Raw genomic sequence first — 24891 nt, forward strand, 5'->3', positions numbered from 1 at the left:
ACATCTAGAAACAACAGCCCTGCCAAGCCTGCAAAATCCACCTTATTCACATTAAAGGCTTGTGCCATAGTTGGGAGAGCTGACCCATAGACTAAGCAACAGTTTAACATAGACATTCTCAAGAATCACACCTTACAATGTCCCAGATATCACAATCTGAGTATGTCCTGTCCCACCAACAATTCACACCCACCAGAGGGCAGCACAATGGTATATAGTCAAAGGGTTGCCATGGGAGTCCATAACTTTGATTCTGACCCCATGAGATTACATGGCACCAAGTTAAACAAAAACATTAAATGTAAAGAAAGTTTCAAGATTATAACCTTCTGCCCCCACTCCCAACCCCAGCCTCACTCCCTGAGGCTGCTGAATCAGTGCTGCATGTTGAACACCAATAGAAAGAAGCACTGAGGACATAGCTACTAAACTAAGTTTGCAGCACTTGGTGAGGGAAGCAACATGAGGAAAAACATAACTGACTTAATTCTTTCCAATATACTTGATGCACTTGTCTATGACAGCATTGATAGACTGCCACACAGTCACCGTGCTTTGGTTCTGCAAATGCTTCATTTGCATGAAAATAAAGTAGAGAAATAAAGTATAAATAGAAATGGAGAGACAAGAGAAAGAGAGAAAATGAGCAAATGAATATGATAGATGATATTAAAGGTTTCCTCAAAATCCAATTGTTGAATTTGACCAGTACGTGTTTGGGAACTATCAAATTGTATCATTTGATACAAATTAAGTAGAGGTAGGCATACAGAATATTGTTTTCTGACTTTTCCAATTTAACCATGAAGAGAAAAATGAACAAAACTGAGCAAGATTCACATAGTTACAATAAAATACTGCAAAATCCAATGTAGTCCTAGAGTTTATATTTGTGAAAGAGAGAGGTATAACATGTTGGCTGGTGAACCAGTTTGAGGACTCCTTCAGTAACCAATTGCTGAGATCAGATCTAAGTTTGCTCGGTGAGCTGGAAGGTTTGTTTTCAGACGTTTTGTCACTATACTAGGTAACATCTTCAGTGAGCCTCCAGTGAAGCACTGGTAGAATGGCCAGCTTTTTACTTATGTGTTGAGGTTTCCTTGGGTTGGTGACATCATTTCCTGTGATGATGTCATTTCTGGTTATTTTTCTCAGGGGTTGGTAAATGGGATCAAAGTCAGTGTGTTTGTTGATAGAGTTCCAGTTTCAGCTTCCAGGAATTCTTGTGTGTGCCTCTGTATGGCTTCTCCTAGGATGGATGTGTTCTCTCAGTCAAAGTGGTGTCCTTCCTCTTCTGTATGTAAAAGTACTAGTGAAAGTGGGTCATGTGTCTTTTTGTGGCTAGTTGATGTTGATGTATTCTGGTGGCTAGTTTTCTGCCTGTTTGTCTAATGTAGTGTTTGTTACAGTTCTTGCAAGGTATTTTGTAAATTACCTTAGTTTTGCTTGTTGTCTGTATGATATCACCACGGGAAATGGCATCACCAACCCAAGGAAACTTAAACACATGAATAAAATAACGGGCTATACCACCAGTGCTTTATCGGAAGCTCACTGATGACGTTACCTAGTATGGTGACAAAACTTGAGAAGACAAACCTTCCAGCTCAGCGAGCAAACTTCCATATAGAACCTCAACCTGAGTTACAAATTTTCTCAAAACTCGCTAACCAAGATCAGAGGCCTAACCTTAATCTTAATTTTGCTAGTTTGTAATTGATAATTCAGTGAATATTTGTCAGTGTGTCAAACATAGGTTTCTGTGAACAAGTTCATACCCCTCAGCAGGGCTGCATGACCATTGACTGAGCTATGGCCCATTGTGAATGAGTTGTAACCCATCATAAAAAATATGGCCATTCCACAGTCCCCTGTAAGGAGGGACTCCCACCCAATCCTCATCTTGGCTGCAGCTTCAATGATGGACGTCCTCACTAAGATGTAACAGGAGTCTACTGCTGATTTACAACTGCCTATTTCTCCTGTTCAAATTGACCATGTCAGGGAATCAGATAACCCAGGGCACAAAACGAAAAGCCTTGCAGTGGAGTGTTCTGCTTTCACACTGATATGTATACTTGGTGCAGGGCACAGCACCAGAAGATTAACACCAACTGGCAAGAGAATGGAAATGCATCTGAGATTAAGACCCTGGCTTTTTAAATCGTCGGAGACACGGTTAATGTATGGATAACATGATCTGCAATTATTTTTGACTGGTGCAGACTGGATAGGCTGAAGGGCCTTTTTCCATGCTATAAACCTTGTGATCATGGCTCAATCACACAATGGGGTGTGTTTGCTGCCCACCTTTCCACATTTCTGGTTGGGATCTACAGGGCCTGCTTGGTCTAGTATGGTAACTGAGAAGTATTTACTGGTCTAATTAGAAGATGCTCTTGTATTGAACAAGAAGTAGTTTATTGCATGTTAGCAATTAGTTATTGACCACAGCGACATTATAGACATTGTTACAGATTTTGGAGAGGACTTAGATGTTATGTCTTACTTCTTTGCATCATAGAATCCCTACAGTGTGGAATCAGGCCCTTCAACCCAACAAGTCCATACCGACCCTCTGAAGAGTAATCCACCCAGAACTATTCCCCTACTGTATTATCCTATATTTACCTCTGACAAATGCACCTGCACATCCTGAACACTATGGGCAATTTAGCATAGCCAATTAACCTAACTTACACAGCTTTGGACCGTGGGAGGAAACCGGAGCACCCGGAGGAAACCCACGAAGACACGGGGAGAATGTGAAAACTCCAACACAGACAGTCGCCTGAGGCCAGAATCAAACCCGGGCCCTTGGCGCTGTGAGGCAGCAGTGCTAACCACTGAGCCACCGTGCCATTTACAAGTCTAGTACAATGGGTGGTCTTAAGACAACCACCATTACGGACTCGTTCAGATCCTTATACAGCAGCTCCCTGCAAATTTTTTTTCCCAAGAACATATTTGTGTATATTTAACACTGCCCCATCACTCCCCAGGTCTATGACTTCACAAACTCAGGTGGTTTAGATGTTTCACATTCTCCCAGAATGCATTCGTTTTGGACTTGGTAGGTGTGTAGGATTCTTGGTTGAAGGCTTTTGACTTTGAATGCTGCCCTGACAGTGCAATGTCTGAAACTTGAGGACCTTTAATCCTATGGATTTCCTTTGCAGAGGAAAGCTGCTCTGTTGAAGCAGGAAGTTTCTTCTTTTTAGTCCCCTTTTTGGGCATCAGTTGGCCCTTCTCATTGGTGGTTTCTATGGTGTTATGGGCACATCTTGAATCTGTCAGCAGATTTTAGTTCTCAAGCTGCTGGAAGATCTGTGCTGAAATATGTAAACCTTTTTACTTCACCTGTCGAGTGACTTAGACACACTCACTTTCACCCTGCATTATTGGTGAAATCAACATGTTCTTTTTCTCAATTCTATGATTTGAGGATTGCTTTTTGCTTGGCACAAACTCTGTCATTGTTACTGCAAATTCTTCCTGGGAAGATAAGGAAATTAAATTCTTTGCTCAAACCTTTCTCTTCCAAGTCATCCGAGTGTCTAAAGTCAGAATTGAATCAGTCACACTTACAAATTTGTGACATGGCCATTGACGTGAGTTTCCTCTTGCCAAAATGCTAGGTCTGAATTACCTGTTTCTCCTAGAATAAATTAGGTTCTCCTTCTGTTATAGATTGACCTATCTCATTAACCTCTTTGTGGACAATGATTTGCTTCTTGCTTTTCTTTGACTTTGTCCTACTTGACATTTTCTGAAAGTGACCTACTCTGTTACAGACAAAACATATACTTTAACAGCCTTTGCCCAGAACTCATGTAAAACTTTTATTGTTTGGTATCTGTCCTACTTGTTGCACTTATTTCTCACTTGCATTATTGTGATTTTATATCAAAGGAAGTGAATATACTCTGCTGATCTCCTGTGGCCAATCTGTTCCCTTTCTCATTGATTCATGTTGCTTCTGAACTTCTTCCTTGTTCACCAGCTGAATGACTTTCTGTAGTGTCAGATTGTCCTTGGACTGTAATAAATTTGACAAAGCCTCATCAACAATTCTGACAATAATTATTCTTCTTATGAATTCTGACTTCAAATCACCAAAGCCACAAATCTCTGCTATTCTGTAGAGGTTATTAATATATTGCCTTGTATACTAAACCCTATTAAATCTTTCTCTTTCAAGAATTTTTATGATCTGAGATTGAAGTCATTATCAAAGGCTTTCAGTACTTCTTCAAAAGTATCTTCTTTTCACCTTGGTAAACTATCACACTATCCTGTATACTCCCAATGGTATATATTCTTGGATCAGCGTCTGAGAAAACTTGAGGAAACCTGGGAGAGAGAGTATGACACCTGGATCATGGAGAAATCTTAAAGACATCCAGGAGAGAGAACATGGGGCCCAGATCAGATTGGAGTAAATTTCAAGGACATGAGCGTGAGGTCTCTTCGACACTAATCCCTCAGCAAACAGAGCAATTAAGATGCTTTTAAATAAGAACAGCAACATTGATGTATATTAGCCTTGTCCATGCAGCAGAACCTGGTGTCCAATCACTTCACCTATCACTCCCATTGGTCAAAGACGTTACTCCCCAGGTTTGAGTGGCCACCCCATATTTTACCCACACATAGGGTGCTTTCAACCAATCAAAATGAAGTATAGGATCTGAAACTGCAGTAATAGATCTGAACATCACATTGCCATCACTACTTGGGAACTTCAGTGCCGTGACATTGCCATCACTGTCCTGAGTGAGGCATGGTGGGCAGGAGAAGATCAGCTCAAAGAGCAATGTGGAAAAGGTATGCCAGAAGAACATGGACTCATGGGGTTCACTTTCCAATAAAAAGCAAATATGTCTATTATCTTTGTGATCCTTCTGTGGGATAATCAGGTACATTTTGAGCTCACCCTAATCCGGAATCAGTACCCCACAGTCAACAGTGTGTGCACCCTAACCCTAGCAGCAACAGATGAGACAAAAGTCCCAAAGGGAGATAAGCTGATTTTCCTTGGTAATTTCAATACCAGAATTGAGAGGGATTGATAAGAAGGGCGTAAGGAAAACAAACACCAATGAAGTCATCCTCCTGATGAAAGGCCTAGAACATGTCTGGTCAGAAGAAACACCTGCCTTGTTAGATGAATACAAGACCTGTTCTGAAGAAGGGCCACCACACTCAAAACGTTAGCTCTGTTTTCTCTTCTCAGATGCTGCCAGACCTGTTGAATTGCTCTCGTTTCTGTTTCTGCTTTTGTTTCAGATTTCTAGCATCCACAGTTTTATCTTATCATGGGTAAGTTTGCTCCTTCTATCCCCTGTAAGAATATAAGGAGCCTGCAGGACCTGGTTCATCTATTGTGGTACAATAAAACCACTTACTGGTCTAATTAGAAGTGGCTCTTGTACTGAACAATATACAGGTTATTGCATGTAGGAACTAGTTGGTGGTTACACTGATATAATACAAATTGTTATGATGACTATGAAAAGTGAGTAGGTGCTACTCATTCAAGATCCAAAGCTATTCTATCTGCCAGTCTACATGGTATCATCACAGTAGATGCTGTCTTAGGGCACTTTTCTGTATGAACTCCTTCAGACCCTTACACTATTATACAGCTGTGATCAGTGAAGAAAGTTCGGCCATTGCAAGGGTGAATTCAAACTTAGACATTCAGAGAGATAAAGTGCAACATCTGATGCAATCAGATTTTAAATAATCATTTCCCAAAGCATGTTATTGAATTATTAGTGAAAAATATTCAGAGATTTTCAGAAGTACTAAACAATCTGGTTATATTTTAATTATGTAAAAATAATGTTAGCTTTACAGAAACATGCTTCAATAAATAGTACATATCTAGAATACACAAGTACATATCAAAAACACTTCAGACACGTAGCCAGGTGGCAAATCAAACAGAATTAACAGTGTAAGATGTTATGGAGAAGGATTTCCTCTGTTCATTATTTCTACATAAATTAACAAGTGTATTAGTAGTATATAAAGGCTGATGGTCAACCTATTTGACTAATTACAAGCAGAAAGAAAGAGTTTGTGACTTTGTTCCAAATAGTAAACAGAAGAAATCATTTTTTCTTCACAACCCCCTGTGACCCACCTCTTCCATACCCAGAGTGCATTTATTTCTATGTAGTGAAGCAACCTTCCAGTCACATGGTCCATCACTCTTCATTCTGAATCTGAAGAGATACTTTTTTTAAAAACTTAAAATAATTGCAATAACACCAGCACCTTTGAGGCGTTTTGGACCTACATATTTATGAATAGTTCTGTAAATTCTTTCTGAACAAAATTATTTTTAGGCTACAATTTTATGATGCTCGCAACTATATTCTAAAGATGGCCAACATAGAGCTTCAACTTTTGTTTCAAGACAAAATTTGCACACCTAACTATGACATTTCGATAGTCAGTGAAAGCACATTTTCTTTTCAGTTGAATGGAGACAAAATAAATCACTGAATAAGAGATCTGGGGATTTGTTTTTTGTTCATTTTTAAAGTATATTTCTTAAGAACATACAAAAAGGAGATGTGGATCATATGGCTCCTCAAGCCTACTCCAGTGCTCATTATGACTGATCTAAGCTTGTTCTCAACTCCCTCTTCCTGCCTGATCACCAAACCTTGACTTCTCTACATTTTAATTGTCTATCTCAGCATTGAAGATATTCAGTGACTCAGTCTGTAGGATTGAGAATTCCAAAGATTCAACTGGTTTAAATAAAATTCATCATAACTAGCAAATACCACCGTCAGTCATGGCAAACACTGGGCTAGTCAAGTATTCCCAAATATTTTTTACCCTCTCCACAAAGGCAATTTCATCTCCATTCATCTTTCTGGCCATTATTTTCTCCTGCCTTTGTTCACTGAAGCATGAACCTCCATTGGATTGGTCCACATTTATGGACAAAGTATTCTAGTATTTTGCCATTGCCTGTTTCAAGATGGCTTACCAAGAAGCTCTCCTGCTTTTACAAGCTGCCATTAGACAGAGGGGAAGAAGTTGCAGGCTGACAATCAATCTGCAAGATACTTGTTAGACCTCAAACGAACTACTGTGTATTGCTCCAGTTGCCATATTATAGGAGAGATGTACACATATTGGACAGTGTGCAAAAGAATTTTACAAGAATGGTTCCAGGCATGAGAAACTTCAGTTAAGAGGATAGGTTGAAGAAGTTGGGGTTGTACTTGGAAAGAAGGAAACCAAGAGGAGACCTAATAGCCATTTTCAAGATTGAGAGTGGGCTGGAAATAATGGTTAGCGAGAAACTATTCCTGCTTGTAAAAGAAACAATGACAGGCCATAGATTTAAAGTGATTTGCAAAAGAAGCAAGAATGGTATGAGAAAAGAAATCAGTGTCATTTAGCAAGTGACTGAGGTGTGGAATGCACTGACCAGAAATGAGACGGCGGCAGGTTCAATTGAAGCATTCTTGAGGGCAATGGACAATTTGCTAGATAAAAATAATGTGGAACGATATGTGGGAAAAACAGGAGACTCACAGGAAGTAATGATGCTCATTTGAAGACTGATGTAGGCATGAGGGGCTGAATGGGCTCCTTCTGAGCTGGAAGACTAATTACAAATACACCATCCATGGCCAACAAGTGCTGGCATGGGACTTGAACATGGAGCTTCTAGTCCAGACATAGGGACACCACCACAGTGCTAGAAGATTAGATTAGATTAGATTACATTACATTACAGTGTGGAAACAGGCCCTTCGGCCCAACAAGTCCACACCGACCCGCCGAAGCGAAACCCACCCATACCCCTACATTTACCCCTTACCCAACACTACGGGCAATTTAGCATGGCCAATTCACCTGACCCTGCACATCTTTGGACTGTGGGAGGAAACCGGAGTACCCGGAGGAAACCCACGCAGACACGGGGAGAACGTGCAAACTCCACACAGTCAGTCGCCTGAGGTGGGAATTGAACCCGGGTCTCAGGCGCTGTGAGGCAGCAGTGCTAACCACTGTGCCACCGTGCCGCCCACACGGACTTATGGAACTCCGTCCAATGAAGACCAATTTCTGAGTATTCCAGTACACATTGTTAAATGAACAGCTAACCTAGTCATTACAACAGTGGGTTCCAACACTGGGTGAATATTACTGATAGCCATAAACTCAAATTACAATTATTTCACTTAGAATGGTTGATTTCACTGATCTGAATTCAGTTTAGACTAATTTTACTGTGTTAAAAATTTGTAACAAAGAATTTTGACAGCGAAAAACCTGCATGTATGCAAACACAAATAATAGAATGTCTCTTGAAATACAGGACTAGATTCATCCCGGGAATGGGTGGGATGGGAAGGGATTAGGCGAAGAGGTGGACAAGTGTGAACTTTACTCTACTTTCTGGAATACCATCCTGCCCCCTTCAGCCATTTAGTTGGAGGCTGGTATGAGGTCAAATTGTCACCCCCCCAAAAAGTCTAGTTAAAAAATCAATGGAGGACAAGTATCAAACCCTAACTGGAGGTGACCTCCTAGCAGCAGGACAGGGGACCTGATGTCTTTGATCTCCACTCATCTGTCTACACCAGAGGGTGCCCTGTGGCGAGGTTCATCCTCCACAAATGATAAGTTGACATTTGTTAAACATTGAGAGAGGACACGCGGGCAGCACAGTGGTACAATGGTTAGTACTGCTGCCTCACAGTGCCAGGGAATTGGGTTCAATTCCATCCCCTGGCCGTTGGCTGTGTTTGCACATTCTCCCTGTGTCTGCGTGGGTTTCTTCTGGATGCTCTGGTTTCCTCCCACAATCCAAAAGATGTGCAGGTCAGGGTGGATTGGCCCTGCTAAATTGCCCACAGTGTCCAGAGATGTGCAGACTAGGTGGATCAGCGTGGGGAACACAGGAATACAGGCATAGCATGGGTCTCAGTAGGATGCTGTTCAAAGGGTTAGTATGGACTCGATGGGTCGAATGGCCTGCTTCCCTGTTGCTTTCATGACATGTCAACATGGAGTGGCCCTCTCTCTCCCTTATCTGTAAATAGGATATTGCAACTTCATCCATACTGGAAGGCCTCCTATGAAATTCTGCCAACTGTATCTAAACCAGACAACAGTTGCATCTTTGGGCCACTGATCAACCAATTCACATAAAATCATTGTTGGGCAAGTACTCCTAGCACAGTGCAGATTCTGGGAACCCACTTGACCCAATGCTGAGTCCTGCCCATTATGTCAAGAATAACTTCCAGATGGGGAAAAAAAACTTCACCATCAAAACCCTTCTTTTATGATTGGCTGTAGGTAACTTTCAATCAGTTTCAAGCTCCTCTGACCAGTGCCTCTGGTATTCTGCAGGTTCGTTTTCCACCCTTCGGGCTTTCAGGTTTGAAGGAAATGTCTCTAATATTGTGTGACTCAATTGTTCTTAAGTAATCCATCAGACAGAAGGGGTACTCCTGAACAATTGGACTTGTAATTGTGACTGTTCTACAGTTCTAGCAGCTCCAAATCATTGGTTTCTTCAGGCAAGTGACCTGTTGCCCAAGTTGAAACAGGTAGTTCAACTTACAGAATACCTACAAATGTGTTGATCGGTAACAACAGGGATTTTGGCATGTACTTAGTTAATCCAACATTTTCCGCTCCATTGTGACCAAATCTCAGTGACCTCATTTTATGGAAGCTGTATCCAGGTTCCAAACAAGGAGAGACTTCAATGCTGTGTTTTTAAAACAAAACAAAAATCAATGAACAACATTTTTCAAACTCTTAAATTCAATCAATTGTCTACTTATTCTTTTTTAAAAAGTGGCAAATTTACTTTTTATATTTAAAAAAAGAATCCTTTTGTGAGGGTGAAGGTTAAATTCAAAATACAACACTGAGTCAAGATAAATGGTTTTACCTTGGGATTTTATTCTGAACAAGAGAAGAATGAAGAGAGACCAGAAAGGGAGCCCTTAAAGTGTTTATGTGTACATACAGTCTGGACTCATTTTCTTCTAAGCTCAGCTGATTTAAATGTGTTCATTGAACACTGGACATGATAAGTACCTCAGGTTTACTGCAATTTCACAGTGGAGAAAGGATAAAGTATTTAAAAAGATTGGGTTAAATAGCACCTTTTAAGACTATTGGCCATGCCAAAATGCTTTACTGTCAGTGAAGTCCTTCAGATGTACAGTCATGGATGTAATTTCAGACACAGGGCAGCTAATAGATGCACAGCAAGCTCCCACAAACACCAATATGCATTTGATCCGTTTTTGGTGATGCTGATTGATGAAAAATATTGACTCAGCAATTACCCCATCTCTTCTAATGAAGTAGTGCTATAGGATCTTCTGTGTTCACCAGAGAGAGAGCTGGCAGAGCCTTAGTTTACTATTTCTTATTGTTTCACAGATCGATGTTTCTGGATTATCACTTTTAATAATGCTTGCCAATTGTGGTTGACAGCCCCCTACCTACAATCCTGGTGAAAAACTGGATATCAGACAGTCATGTAGCAAGGCTTGATTGCCAACTTTTGGGTATTTAAACTGACCAACTATAGTAGGCCTTGAATGAATAAAAACGTTCCTTTTGAAGAATTTAATATTTGCTGATGAATCCAAATGGATCCATTGTAATATTTATAACTGAGGCATTCAAGAGGGAGGACTGAACGCTTATTTTGGACAATAATGAATGAACAGTAATATGGGGAAAAAGCAGGAGATTGGCACGAGGGAATAGAATCAGTGCAGGGACAATGGGCCAAATGGCGTCCGTCTGTGTTATAATTATTCTGTGATGCATTGCTAATACATAACCATGACTATTGTTATGAAGTAGAAGGTATGTACTGTATCTTTAAGACAGAGTGAATGCTGTTCTGAACTGAGAGATTATAAGCACCTGTGTGTGTGACTAGATGCCAGACCCAGAGTGTACTGGAAAATTGAAAACGTGTGACATTTGGCTGTGAAATGGATACTGAGTTTTTGTTGCTGTTTTGACAATTCAAATTTAACCAGTTTAAATTATACTCCAGAACACTAAAACTCAATTGAATTTGAATTTATTGTTTTACCAACACAAACCAATGAGGCGATCCGATGTTATGGATATAAAAATGCAGACACTTTGAAAATTAGAGAGAAAGCAACTGCCATCAAGACAGATACAAGAAATTAGGAAAAATTCTCTACCAAAGGTAGAAATATACTCGCAGTAAAAAGAAAGAAGATGACCCAGGGAATTCGACAGCCAGAAGAGTGAAGGCACAGAAGATGACAGCAGCTGTATGGTTCTGAATTTAAGTTGATGTAATTTTTATCAGTGTCTTATTGGAACAGCATATTGTTATAGAATTGGAGGCAGGGTAATAAACAGTTAAGACGAAGGAGGGCATAGAGTTGTGAATAGTTGTTTAATGTTCGCTTTTAGAGTTAATAAAAAATCATGTTATTTTCTTTAAATAGTGGAAGTTGGGATAGATTACGAGGCAAGGTGAGCTTTTCTAGGTGTTTGGTTTAATTAACAGAAGGGTTCACCACCGTGTCGTAACACTATACTGAATTTAAACACTACTCTGAGTTTAAAACTAGTTTAAACTGGACAATATAATACAGTAGGTGGACACCAACCTGACAACATCTTTGTATATTCTTCTAGAATCCTTGTCCAGACAAACAACCAAAGATTTTCCAAGTGTATCCTGGATTTCAATCTTTATATGGGATGTTTTGATCTTGTTGTTTTCAATCTGTAAGAAATAGTTGCTTATTCACTTAGTTAGTAAGAAACTAAAACCTTCTTGACAAATTTGAAGATTAGAAATTCCAAAAAGAATTATTCATATTAAAAGACTTGAACAAAACTGATTTATTTCACTCTTATTTCACACAACTAATTTCACTCCAACATCACTTGAGTTCAATAATTTTGGTGAATCGAACATGCGGAGATTTATTTCATCCCCTTAAAACGTGCCATTTTGGTCGAGTGGGAGGTTAAAAATCTGAATTCTAACTCCAACCAGCAACCTGCCCAATGCATTTTGGACAGGCAATGTAATCAAAGGAGGAGAACTGTTTTTACACAGCAATTGGTAAAGCTCAGGAATGCACTGCCTGAAGGGGTGTTGGTTGCAGATTCATTCATAATTTTCTAAAGGGAACTAAATGAGCAACTGAAGGGAAAACATTACATCATCTTTAGGCAAAAGGGTGGGACCTGTTGGTTTGCTCATTCAGAGAATCAGCTTGAGCTTGATAAGCTGAATGGCCTGTTTCTTTGCTAAATTATCCTATTCATATTGCTGTACTGCTTGCAAACAAAGCTTTTCACTGTGCTTCACTGTGACAATAAATCAAATTTTAAAAAACTTCAAGGGACAGAGATAATCGACTTGACAATTTGACTGCTATTTGCCAGATCTTCGACTTAAAGAACCAAATATCTTGGGTTTCCAATTAAGCAGTCCCTCTGTCAAGCTGCTAGTGGGATCTTGCCTTACTAGCCATTGATATGGTTAAAATATTCTAAAGCAGTTTCACTAATACTGTCTTACATCTTTCATTGTCAAGGCTACATGGAATCACATAGAATCTGTAGCAGAGAAACTGGCCATTGTGGTTCACTGGTCTATCCTACTATTTAAACTTGTAGATGTTTCCTCTGTCTCTTACTAAATCTTTCCTATCTGTTTGCTTCTGTCTAGTGTGTGCAAAAGGGCTCCCCTTAAATATGGAAAATGTATCTGTTTCAATCACTCCACAAATTTCACATTCTCATCATTCTGAGAAATAATTCCTCTTTACTCCATTATTTGTTTTTTTAGAAACAGACTAACTGATAAGTTTCTTATGACATTATATGCCTTTGATCTAAACTCAGTGAAAATGTTTCTATGCACCCAAAGTTCATAATTCTAAAGCCCTCCAATAAATCTTGGCTCAGTCTTCTCTATTTTAGAAAAAAAGAATCCTAAGCTGTTCAACTAATAGTTGCATCCTCTCAGTTCTGGTAAATCCCTTCAACTATTTCTCATGTTTTGTCTAGTATTTTAATATCCTTTTTGCAGGCAGCACTGTAAACAGTATTCCATTGTGGTTTAACCTAGTGTCCGTAACGGTTTAAAATTATCTGCCGACAGATACATTCTCCAGTGCTTTGTGTTGTTTGAATGTGATCAACTTGCATTTCTCAGCAATTTAATGCATCTGCATTTTCAATCAATCCACTGATTGTTGGAATGTGATGTCCTGCAATTTTAGATGTGAGCTTCTACATCTGGGGCCAGCTGTGTGTTTGATAATTTGGCCAGCAAATGTGACGCTGGTCTTCAACAGCAAATTCATATTCAGACCAAACAGTGGCACAAATAGTGTTTTATAATTTTGAGAAGTCACTGAAAGATTACTTGACACACAGGGGATGTTTGAACCTGTGTTTGAAACCAGGCCAAACCATCATCATTTTTATTTCAAACAAAATGTCAAGTAGCCTCTTTGGATAGAGAAACCACAGATAATGTTTGACCTTGTGACTGTCTGTAGAATTTTCTGCTTTTATTTCAGATTTCCAACATTTGCAGTATTTTGTTGCTGGATTATTGTACTTGTTTTTATTCTTTAAGGGAAGTAAGAATCGTTGACTAGGACCAACACTTTGTTGTCCAGCTCTAATTTTTCTGGATAAATTGGTAATGGATCTTTTTCTTGGAGGGCTACAGTTCACCTGGTGTAACTAACCCACAGAGATAATCGGAAAGGAATTTCACCCAGCAACAGTGACACATTTCCAAGTCACGATAGTGTGTAGCTTGAAGAATAGTGTTCCTGTGTATCTGTTGCCCTTGTCCTTCTCAGTGGTAGAAGGCACGGAATTGGTAGGTGCCGTTGAAGGAGTTTTGGTGGGGTGTGCTGTTGTATATTATATTTAGTACACGTTGATACCACTGTGCACTGAAGGTGAAGGGAGTGAATTTTTAAGATGGTGAGTAAGGTGAACAAGCAGGCTGTGTCTGGAGGCAGGACTGTCATCAGTATTCTCAAGTGCGGGCTTTCTCAACCCTAGAAGGAACCTTATAATCAATCAGACTAGCTGTCTTCAGCCATTAACACATAAACCAACAGCAAGGCCATTGGGTTACCAGTTACTTAAGTATTCCCAATGCAATTTCTAACTGACTCTGAAATTTGCTCCAAAACAAAAGCACATTTTGTCTTGCACTTATCAGAAAAAAATTGCATGAAAGGAAATGTAAAGGAAAACAATATAAATGATGCATGAGAGGAGAGAGCTGATTGGTTGGCAAGTTAAAAGGTATAGATAGTAAGTTTGCAGATGACACCAAAATTGGAGGTGTAGTGGACAGCGAAAAAGGTTACAACGTGATCCTGATCAGATGGTCCAATGGGCTGAGAAGTGGCAGATGGAATTTAATTTAGATAAATGCGAGGTGCTGCATTTTGGGAAAGCAAATCTTTGCAGGACTTTTACACTTAATGGTAAGGACCTAAGGAGTGTTGCTGAACAAAGAGACCTTGCAGTGCAGGGTCATAGCTTCTTGAAAGTGGAATTGCAGGTAGATAGGATAGTGAAGAAGGCATTTGGTATGCTTTCCTTTATTGGTCAGAGTATTGAGTACAGGAGTTGGGAGGTCATGTTGCGGCTGTACAGGACATTGGTTAGGCCACGTTTGGAATATTGCATGCAATTCTGGTCTCCTTCCTATCGGAAAGATGTTGTGAAACTTGGAAGGGTTCAGAAAAGATTTACAAGGATGTTGCCAGGGTTGGAGGATTTGAACTATGGGAAGAGGTTGAATAGGCTGAGACTGTTTTCCCTGGAGCATCGGAGGCTGAGGGGTGACCTTTCAGAGGTTTATAAAATCATGAGGGGCATGGATAGGATAAATAGACAAAGTCTCTTCCCTGGGCCGGGGGAGTACAGAACTAGAGGGCATAGGTTTAGGGTGAAGGGGAAAGATATAAAAAGAGACCTAAGGACAACCTTTTCACGTGGTACGTGTATGGAATGAGCTGCCAGAGGAAGTGGTGGAGGCTCATACAATTACAACATTTAAGAGGCATTTGGATGGGTATATGAATAGGAAGGGTTTGGAGGGATATGGGCCGGCTGCTGGCAAGTGGGACTGGACTGGGTTGGGATATCTGGTCGGCGTGGATAGGTTGGACCGAAGGGTCTGTTTCCGTGCTGTACATCTCTATGACTCTATGACGGGTACAAGCAGGACCATAGATAATGTACCAGTTGGATGATGACTAACAGTTAACTGCAAAGCTTTGTTGGAATTTTAGACCAGGCAAATTGACTCCAATTTGTCAACTCAGTGATGTAAGAAATGAACCAGAGAATGGCTAACATATATTTTGAATTGAAACAGGCAGTGTGTGTACATATCATTTTGTTTATAAAGAACAGCACTCTGTACATTAATATATGTAACCTAAAATATAAGCAGGCGCACCAAACTCTGAGCCTGACAATGTTTATTTAAATTTTCTTGTTGCCTGTGGCAATGTGCAAAGGCATTCCCCAATCACCAGTGAAATATTCCAGTCAAGTCCTCCAGAAGTATCAGAATGCCAAGGCAGAAGGTGGAATTGGAATAAAAATCTGGAATTAAGGGTCTAATGATGACCATGAATCCATTGACAATTGTTGAAAAAACCCATCAGGTTTATTAATGTCCATTAGGGAAGGAAACTGTGATCCTTACCTGCTCTGTATATCTGACTCCAGACCCACATCAATGTGGGTCTTAACTGCCCTCTGGGTAATTAGGGATTAGCAATAAATGCTGACCTAGCTGGTGACACCCACGTCCCGCGAATGAATAAAAATAAAGTCCTAAATTAGTTATCTGGGTAATTCTTTGCATGCATAGGATTATTTTACAAATGTTATCCATTCATGGAATTACATCTAAATACTGGATAGAGACTTGTTCATGGCTGCACCATACACAGCAAGAAACTCTCTGACCATTAACCCATATGATGTGCATCATATTTCAGCATCAAGCCTGCATGCTGAACAAATGGCTTGAGCCCAGTTTACATGGTTGTTAAGGCAACCAATTATACAGTGTGTTGCAGTGCAGAAATGCTAACACGTGTATCGATAGGTCAGGGGTGGTTTGCAGTCACAAATGTAGTGGAACCTGTAGTCAAATTCTCAACGGCATATCGAGGAAAGGGTACTTATTTGACTGTTGAATTTTAAAGCATAACATGGAGCTCATTAAGGGGTGAGGGGAAATCTGTACATGCTAATTCAAATATAGCAAACATATCATCAACACATTGCTAGACACAGCTCTCTCAAATATCTTTATAGGGTTCCACGAAAAATATGTCATTAATGGAATGATAAGTAACCTCCTACCTCCTTGCATATTTCCAGGAACCCCCACCCCAACCTGAACAACCCACAATGTCTCGGTTAACAAGTAAGTAAGCAGATCAGTAGCTGAGCCAGCGTTTCTGCCTGGCTTGGCTGTTTGCTTCCCTTTGAATAGTCTCTATCCAGTTGCTTCCATCGCTCAACTTCGGACATTTACAGTAGTTTCCTGACCCTAACAGTTTCCTTTTCACTTTCAATGTCCTTTTCACTCCACACCTTCATTTCCCACCAGGATGGCTTGACAGACTTGTATTTTCATCTTTGAATGGAGCCCCAAAAGTCACCTTCCCTGAACACGCTGCTCCCCTGTTTGAATGTCAAGCAACATTCAATTTTCACAGAATAGGTGGTGTTAGGCGTTAGTATCTAAATGGATTCTAGCTATTTTGTGGATTAGTCTTTGTCTCAGTTCAACAAAGGTCACCTCCCGCACCTCTTTTTTTTCTGATTTATTGATTTGTTGACCAATTTCCTGCTCTTGTCTCAAACTGGAATACTTTACTTTCGATTCCACCCTCTCTCACCTTCACATGTTTCACCTCCAAACATCTCTTGCCCTTACTGCTGCTGTGGGATTTGAACCAATGTCTCAGGATTATTAGCTCAGCCTGCCAGGAAAGCTAGTCCAGCAAATATAGTTTGTTATTATCACTGCCTTGTTTGCAAACATAGAGGGAGTACATCGAGGTAGAGGCATTGCCAGAGCATGATTCAACACATGTATAAGGAATGACAATTAAAAGAGATGTGGTAGAGGTCAGGATAGTGGCAACAGAGTTTTGGATGAGCCAAAGTTTAGGAAGGGTGATTGGGATACTCATGGAATGGTCAAATCTTCAGATAACAAAGAGATAGATGAGACTTGCAGCAGCAAATGAACTAAGGCAGGGGTGGAAGCAACAGCATCAAATTAATGGATTACTACTTTACTCATCTCATTGTTGTTTGTGGGACATGACTAGCACAAAACTATTTGTAAACCATTTTAGCAATATTCCGATAAGTCACCATTATGTGACCATTTCATTTTTTTACATGAATATCCCAAGAAGGTGTGACAGCCTGACAAAACTAGGAACAAGTCACCAAACTAGTGCAGCTTCATGAACATTTATTAAATATTTACATGGTTACAGAAGAATGGTTGAGCAGCATTTCATTTGAACCTTCACCCTTTGTTTCCCAGTTCCATGTGATCGAATATCACGGATGATTTAATCTAGCTATGAGCATATTGTTGTCAATCCCATGTACCACAGTTTTTGACAAATATCCTGTTGCATAACAGTTTTCACTTACCAAAGATATTTTTCCAGATAGGTTTAACTTGTTTGTTACCTCAGAGATGGTTACATTCAGGAAAACAAGATCTGTAAAACACAAATTGCACAACACCCAGAGGCTAAATTAAATGGCTATACAATCATTTGTAATTTTGTAAAAATTAGTTATAACAGAATGTCATGTAATCTTCCAGTCATTCTGTAGCTCTTTGATAATGTTCTATTCACTTCCAGCTTAAGTCACAATACAATGTCAAGTATCGGATCATTTGTACAAAGAATAGTAGCTACTGCCATCCCACTGAACTAAGTGAAAAGAATGCTATTTCCAATACATAGTAAACAATAAGCTTGGAAACATTGATATGTGTCAGTAATAACTGCCTCAATTTAGTGATTAGTTCGGTTATTTAATTAATGTCAAAACATCCTTGATTGGTCAAAAATTATGTCACAGTCATTTTTTACAAATGAGAAACTGCTTCTTCCTATGATATTCTCTGTTTGTTTCTTAGCACATATCAGTTCCCAAACTAGATGAGTGTCATGTAAACAGTATCATAAATGTATCTACCAACTTGGGTACACTAATAATTTAATTTGTAAGTATATATATATATATATATGTATATTGCACTGGCTAAGTTTATTCATAGCCTTTGCTTGTCTAGTGAAGAGACTTGGACCCCTGTCCCTGTGTAATCTATAGAGGAAAATGTTTCCATAACTCAAGTTTTATTTTAATAATTTGGTGGTTAGCTTCTATTCCCTTTACTTTCCTGACATCTTTACATTGCAGAAGGCTCTTCTTCCTGAGAATTCCATAAGCAATTTATATCTGCCGTCAAACAGACTTTGCAATATACTTGTAAAATCATACGATCATTAAATTTCTTGCACTGCAAAATACTTCATATATGGGTTGGCCTACTGTTATTTCCACCAGCTCTTCCAAAATATTGCAGTTTGTTGGGTTAGAAGACATTCCTGAAATACTTCAGTTAGAACTGTTATTTGAAATATCATATCTCATTTAATGAGGTGGGGTAGGGACTATCAATTTAGTTTTCACAACATCAAATATTTGCTTGTACTGAGTGACAGGTTAACATGTGACAGCATTGCGGGAAAAATCTCAAATCCAATATTCTTAGAAATGAACAGTAAATATATTCACTCCTTTTTATCATCTTAAGATTTACATTTTGTTTCCTTAAAAGAGTTACAATATACAAATCCTTGCTTCAGCAGAAAAATAATTTGAGAAGATTTAAAAAGGCACCTACTGAATTGAGATCTTGAGATTAAAGTCAAATAATAAACTGCAGGAATGGAAAGCAGTTTTAAAATTATACAATGCAAACTATTGATTGCCTTTTTAAAAAAAATTCCTGAAGTATTTTAGAGATGCAGTGGCAAAAATAACTAAAAGTTTTAATATTTTGAACGGATAGATTTTGTGAATTTTTAAGTGGGGAAATTAAAATGTTACATATTTTTCTTGACAGTTTTGAACCAGAAGTGCGTCAATAATCAACTCCGGGGCTGTTACATTTGAGAGTTTCTACTTTTCCTTTTTTACATGCTTGGGTCGATTAGAACATTTACAGGGAACTTAAGAAGAGCTTAATTCTGAGCTTGTTGCTATCAGCAGCAAGTGATACCTATGAATGAAGTTTGAAGGGCGACACTCGTCTTTAAATTAACTAAAATTAAAATCAAACAGTAACAAAAAAATGATAGATATCATGGCTTTAAATAATCATACATATAACTAACACAGAAAAATCAAGAAACTGAACTGCAAACTGAGTCAAGGCTGTTGTTAATGGATTTTTATCGTACCTTCAGCCTCAGTTGAAGGAATTGTTTTCATGATTAAACCAGTGCATCGACTTTTGAACTGTCTTGTACTTTCCCTGTTGCTCAATGCAATCTACAGTGACAACAAATAGAAAATGTTGGTTGCAAAGTCTATTTTGAATTTGGATACAAACAACAAAAGATAAATCCTTGTGCTGATTTTGACTTTAGGCAAGCGGATAGGTCTTGAATTTGCTAAATTGTTCCTCTGTGGGTCTAAAATTGGGCTTTGTGGTATCAAAAATGAATCAATAACTTTTTGGACAGTATTCTGTTTGGAAAGTTTTAAAGATAAACCCAGCAATCACAAAGCAGAGGGTTCAACTTTTGTGGTGGGAAACTTAATGAAACAATTATTTGGAATAAGATTAATAGTTGCCTGGAAAAGAGGGAGATAATTTGGAAAATTAATATGCATTTGTTAAGGGAAAAACACATCAGACTAACTGGCATTTTTTGAAGAGGTAACAAAAAGGGATGAGGGCAAGGCTGTTGATGTGATGTACATAAACTTGCAAAAAAAGTGTTCAATACAGTGCCACATGCCCCTTGAGAGGAAAGTTGTGGTTCATGGAATAAAACGTGCAGTAGGTAATGTGGATATAAAATTGGCCAATGGATAGGATACAGAGAATAATGGTTAATGGGTATTTTCAGGCTGGAGGAAGGTATGTAATGGAGCTCTCCAGGGATTCATATTGAAGCCTTGCTTTTCTTGATGTAAATATATTTAGATCATGTTGTGCAGGAGATCTTCAAAATTTAGACAAACTGTAAACTTTGAAAACAGGACAGAACTTCAAAAAGAACAATATCAAGTTGGTGGAGTGGGTGAATAGGTGGCAGGTGAAGTTCAATTCAAAGAAGTCAGAGCTGATGCATTTTAATACAAAGACATGGAGAGGCAGTAGAAATAAGCAACACTATTCTCAAGGGTTGCCGGAACAGAGTGACCTGAGCGTCGATGTATAACTCATTGAAGGTGGCAGGATAGCTAGTGAGAGCTATAAATAAAGCAGACAATATTCTAGGATTTATCAATAGGGGTGTCACTGGTTAGACACCAGCTGCACCACACTTTACAAAGGATGCGAATACATTGGAGAGAGTGCAAAAGAGGCTTAGGAGAATGGTTCCAGGGATATGAACCTTCAGCTATGAGGAAACATTGAAGTAGTTGGGACTGTTGTCCTTGGAGAGGAGATGCTGAGCACAGATTTGATAGAAGTTTTCAAAATCATGAGCGTCTGGACAAAATAGACAAGTGAGAAACTGTCCCTGCTCATAAAATAACAGAGAACCAGAGGTCACAGCTTTAAAGTTTTTTGTGAAAGAAGTAAATGTGATATGAGAAAAAGGTTTTCTGACACAGTGAGTAATTGGGGCCAGGAATACTCTGCCTGAAAAGATGGTGGAGACAAATTTAAGTAAGGTATTCAAGACGGCATTGGATGATTATTCAAGTGGAAACAATGTCCAGAATTATGGGGAAAAGGCAAGAGTTGGGCGCCAAGTTAAAATGCTCAGAGAGCCAGTGTATACATTGGAGACATACAATGCAGGTATACAACACTCCATACTGCACCCTGCAGCACTCTCCTTTGCTCAAGTGAGATTCATCTCCTTTAGTGAAAAATGCAGCAATGTGAAGCTTCTCCTATCTCTTCGGTATGATACCATGCAAATTGGTTGATATGGTAAATCTTGTGAATAAAGCATATTGTAAACAAAATAATTCTAATGTGTGTGCAATTAGATAAATGATGGGAAGTTGTAATACATATTAGTGCCCCTTTACTTATGATAAGGACTGTCAAGCAATATCACACATTTCTCATTTCAATACATTGAAAAGCTACTTTCTTCTTTGTGACCAAAAGCATTCCTTTCTTTAAAGCACGATCAAAGACCCGAATGTATTTAATCACACAAGGATGATTCTGTGCTTCTAGTTGGAAACCACTTCCAGGCAGTGTGAGTCAGAGAGTTAATACATAGTCAGCTCAGTTCTCTGACTCTTCCACCCTGTGAGCATATTTGGTGTAAACAATTATTAATGCAAATCGTGCAGTTCCATCATATCACCAATTGCACTTTCAAGATTCTTTGTGATGTAATCAATTTTACTATGCAGCTATTTGAACGTTAGCTGTCTTTATGAGCACAACAGAAGCTTTTGATTGCTGAGGATATTTTGCTTCTTACCTTTTTATATGTAACTGCAATTTGTACCCCTACTCCTTCTGATACTGTCCTCTTCCTTGTTAATGTGACTTCTGTAAGAAATATTGTGGAGTTGGACATAGTGTAGTTATCATCTCTGTCGAATAGTCATTGGAAAGGTAACAAACCCAAATGCAAATATCTAAGGATCACCATCTTCATGAAAAGAAACCCTTTGGCAAACTTTTAAATCTACATTTGTTTACAAAGCAGATGGAGTTGAAATAGATCACTTGATGCAGGACGTCGTTATGAAGTTTAATTTTTCTCCCGAATTAAAAATGATTTCAATCATAGATACGCTGTCTTATGGCCCTGGGGTACATAGTGTTTCAAATGGATTTCCTCAGTTACAGTGTATATTATTTCCAAAGATCACTTTAGGACCACCCAAAACCTGACTTTGGGATGTTTTTGAATCAACCTGTTCAGAGATGTTATTATCCACTGCTGGTGCAGGTGGTACTTGTATTTGGGTCTCCTGTTTCAGAGATAGAGACAGTACCACTGTCTCACAAGAACCATCTAGGAGTAAGTACACATTTCTACTCTCTACATTGAGCTTAGCACTGAAAACTGTTACTGGTTTGAACCATAAATGGTTAGCTCCTACCAGTTCTTTACAGAGATCTAGATCAACTTGTTCAGGGATGTTATGACACATATCTGGAATAGGCTTGGCTCAGAGGGAAGGATACCACCTCTGCACCACAAGAGCTCCACAGACTTTGAGTGTGGTAAATCTGAACCAGTTGGTTGTTTGTTCACACCATCTGAGGAATCGTGTAACAAGGTGATCCCAAGAAACAAAATAGTCAGGCAAGATGGAGGGTTTGGACAGAGAATGCCAACCACAATTCTGAAAGATCAACGAGTGAAGTGAACTTATTTTTTTTTAAATAAAAACTCTTTGGCAATATGGAGCTGAACTAATCACAATATCAACAGCAGGAGGAGAGTTTTCGTTGTATGGACTTTACTGCATTACTGGATCTACTACATTTTGACACACTGCAACTAATCAAAGTATCTGAATGTTTCAAAATTTTGAGACACTAAAAAGGGAAGCACTTTAGGATGTTTCTGGTAATTGATTTTAAACTGATGTTATGATCCCACTGTACTACTGGACATGCCAGCTCTCAGAATGAAACATGGTTTGAAATATCATTAAAAGTTTAAGTTAATGTGGTGATCAGTTACTGAAACGTAGACACACAAGACTGTAGAATTGCTTTATTGGAAAATAAGACAAAAGACGAAACATTTTTAAAAATTGAGCTATGTATAGAACACAGTTAGAAACATACAGCACAACAAAGTTTCAAACTGTTTTCCAACAATGTTTGTTTCAGAGACTCAAATCCAGAGAAACTACTCCCTGTATATCAGATTTTTAAATTCTATTTAAATGATTCACTCAGTTGCCATCCTGTATACTGTGGAATCTTCTTGCATGATTGTTCACAAAACCAAGCTTAAATATTCTCAGCTTTTATTAATGTGCAGATTTCAAACCAAACTCTCCTGTTTTTGAAGCTGCACAGACTCTATATTTCTTGTTGTAGTGACTGTGGTTACTCTAAAAAGTCCTACACTTCAGCAAGGTGAATAAACTAAACTTGTTTTTTGCCTCCAGTCAGACTTCCTTCAAACTGCCTTCAAAACTGTCAATCATTGGGTTTTCTTAACTAAGCTCAATCTTAGATTATTTTCAATTGAGAAACAAGCTAATGGCCTTCACTATTGGCACTTCCCATTGTAAACCCAAGCATCTTAATCCATTAAAATGCCAGGGGCTCACAGTCACCTGTTCTCTTACACATGCTAGATTAGATCAATGTTCTGCTAGGACTTCTGAAATGGGGGCTTTTTCAAAAGGTTTAACAAAAGAAACTAATACCCGTATACCAGTATTTTGGAACCCAATCTCTGAAACATGATATTAATATAAAAATGCATAATATACACAGAACTTACATCACAACTGACAATAACTTGATAATATTCTCAGGAAATAATTGGTCCTCTGATCAAACTTTATCTATAAAATATCTGGAAAACACAGTGGTTAGCACTGCTGCCTCACAGCGCTAGAGACCCGGGTTCAATTCCCGCCTCAGGCAACTGCCTGTGTGGAGTTTGCACATTCTCCCTGTGTCTGCGTGGGTTTCCTCCGGGTGCTCCAGTTTCCTCCCACAGTTCAAAAATGTGCAGGTTAGGTGAGTGGGCCATGCTAAATTGCCCGTAGTGTTAGATGAAGGGGTAAACGTAGGGGAATAGGTCGGGGTGAATTGCTCTTCGGAGGGTCGGTGTGGACTTGTTGGGCCGAAGGGCCTTTTCCACACTGTAAGTAACCTAATCTAATCTAGTCATATGATTGCCTGTGATTGGTGTTAAACAGTCAGGTATAATCACCATTGTTCTCTTTCTACCAGTAGATGGCACTTGTCCGCAAGCCAAGTACAAAAGTGGAGAACGCAAATTCATTGGTAATACTGGAACTTCACCTTAATTTACTGCCAGAAAATTGCCAACCTGGTGACATTTTATGACTACTTACTCCATAGAGTCATAGAGATATAAAGCACGGAAACAGACACTTTGGTCAAATTCATCCATGCCAAATACATATCCTACATAAATCTAGTTCCATTTGCCAACATTTGGGCCATGGATACCTCTCTCTATTTTGTGATCTAGTTTCAATTAATTCACTTCTTTCATTCCTACGCTCAGACTTTGAAATCAAGAATAAGATAAAATAAATTACAAAATTCTTAACATTAAATTGCAACTGCATAATATCGGAAATGGGAAACTTGCTTTAATAACAGTTTATAGCTAACCCCAGTGCATATCTACACTACAGTAACTTAACTACAGTAACATTCCCTCCCTCAGGTTTGGAAGTGGGGATGTTTACCAATGAATGCACAATGTTCAGCACCATTCATGACTCCTCAGACACTGAAGCAGTCCACATTCAAATTTAACAAGATCTGGACAATATCCAGGCTTGGGCTGACAAGTGGAAAATAATGTTCATACCACAAATGCT

At 39.0% G+C, this 24891-nt stretch overlaps 1 protein-coding gene across 3 annotated transcripts in view; it reads right to left on the minus strand.

Annotated features, from left to right (window-relative positions):
• Window positions 1-5808: 5808 nt before the first annotated feature.
• Window positions 5809-24891, minus strand: part of pik3r6 (phosphoinositide-3-kinase regulatory subunit 6) — a 101754-nt gene continuing 82671 nt past the window's right edge. For all 3 annotated transcript variants that reach the window (XM_088000526.1, XM_043714585.2, XM_043714584.2), the window contains 5 exons: window positions 21813-21883; window positions 19590-19680; window positions 17761-17831; window positions 11673-11791; window positions 5809-9760 (listed from right to left, as the gene is read on the minus strand). In XM_088000526.1, the coding sequence (XP_087856652.1) occupies window positions 9607-9760; window positions 11673-11791; window positions 17761-17831; window positions 19590-19680; window positions 21813-21883 (506 nt within the window). In that variant the 3' untranslated portion in view covers window positions 5809-9606. The remainder of the gene's footprint in view (window positions 9761-11672; window positions 11792-17760; window positions 17832-19589; window positions 19681-21812; window positions 21884-24891) is intronic.

The sequence above is a fragment of the Chiloscyllium plagiosum genome, unplaced genomic scaffold, assembly GCF_037043375.1.
Source record: "Chiloscyllium plagiosum isolate Xiang-an unplaced genomic scaffold, Cpla_swu_hap1 HiC_scaffold_25, whole genome shotgun sequence".
Lineage (NCBI taxonomy): Eukaryota > Metazoa > Chordata > Chondrichthyes > Orectolobiformes > Hemiscylliidae > Chiloscyllium > Chiloscyllium plagiosum.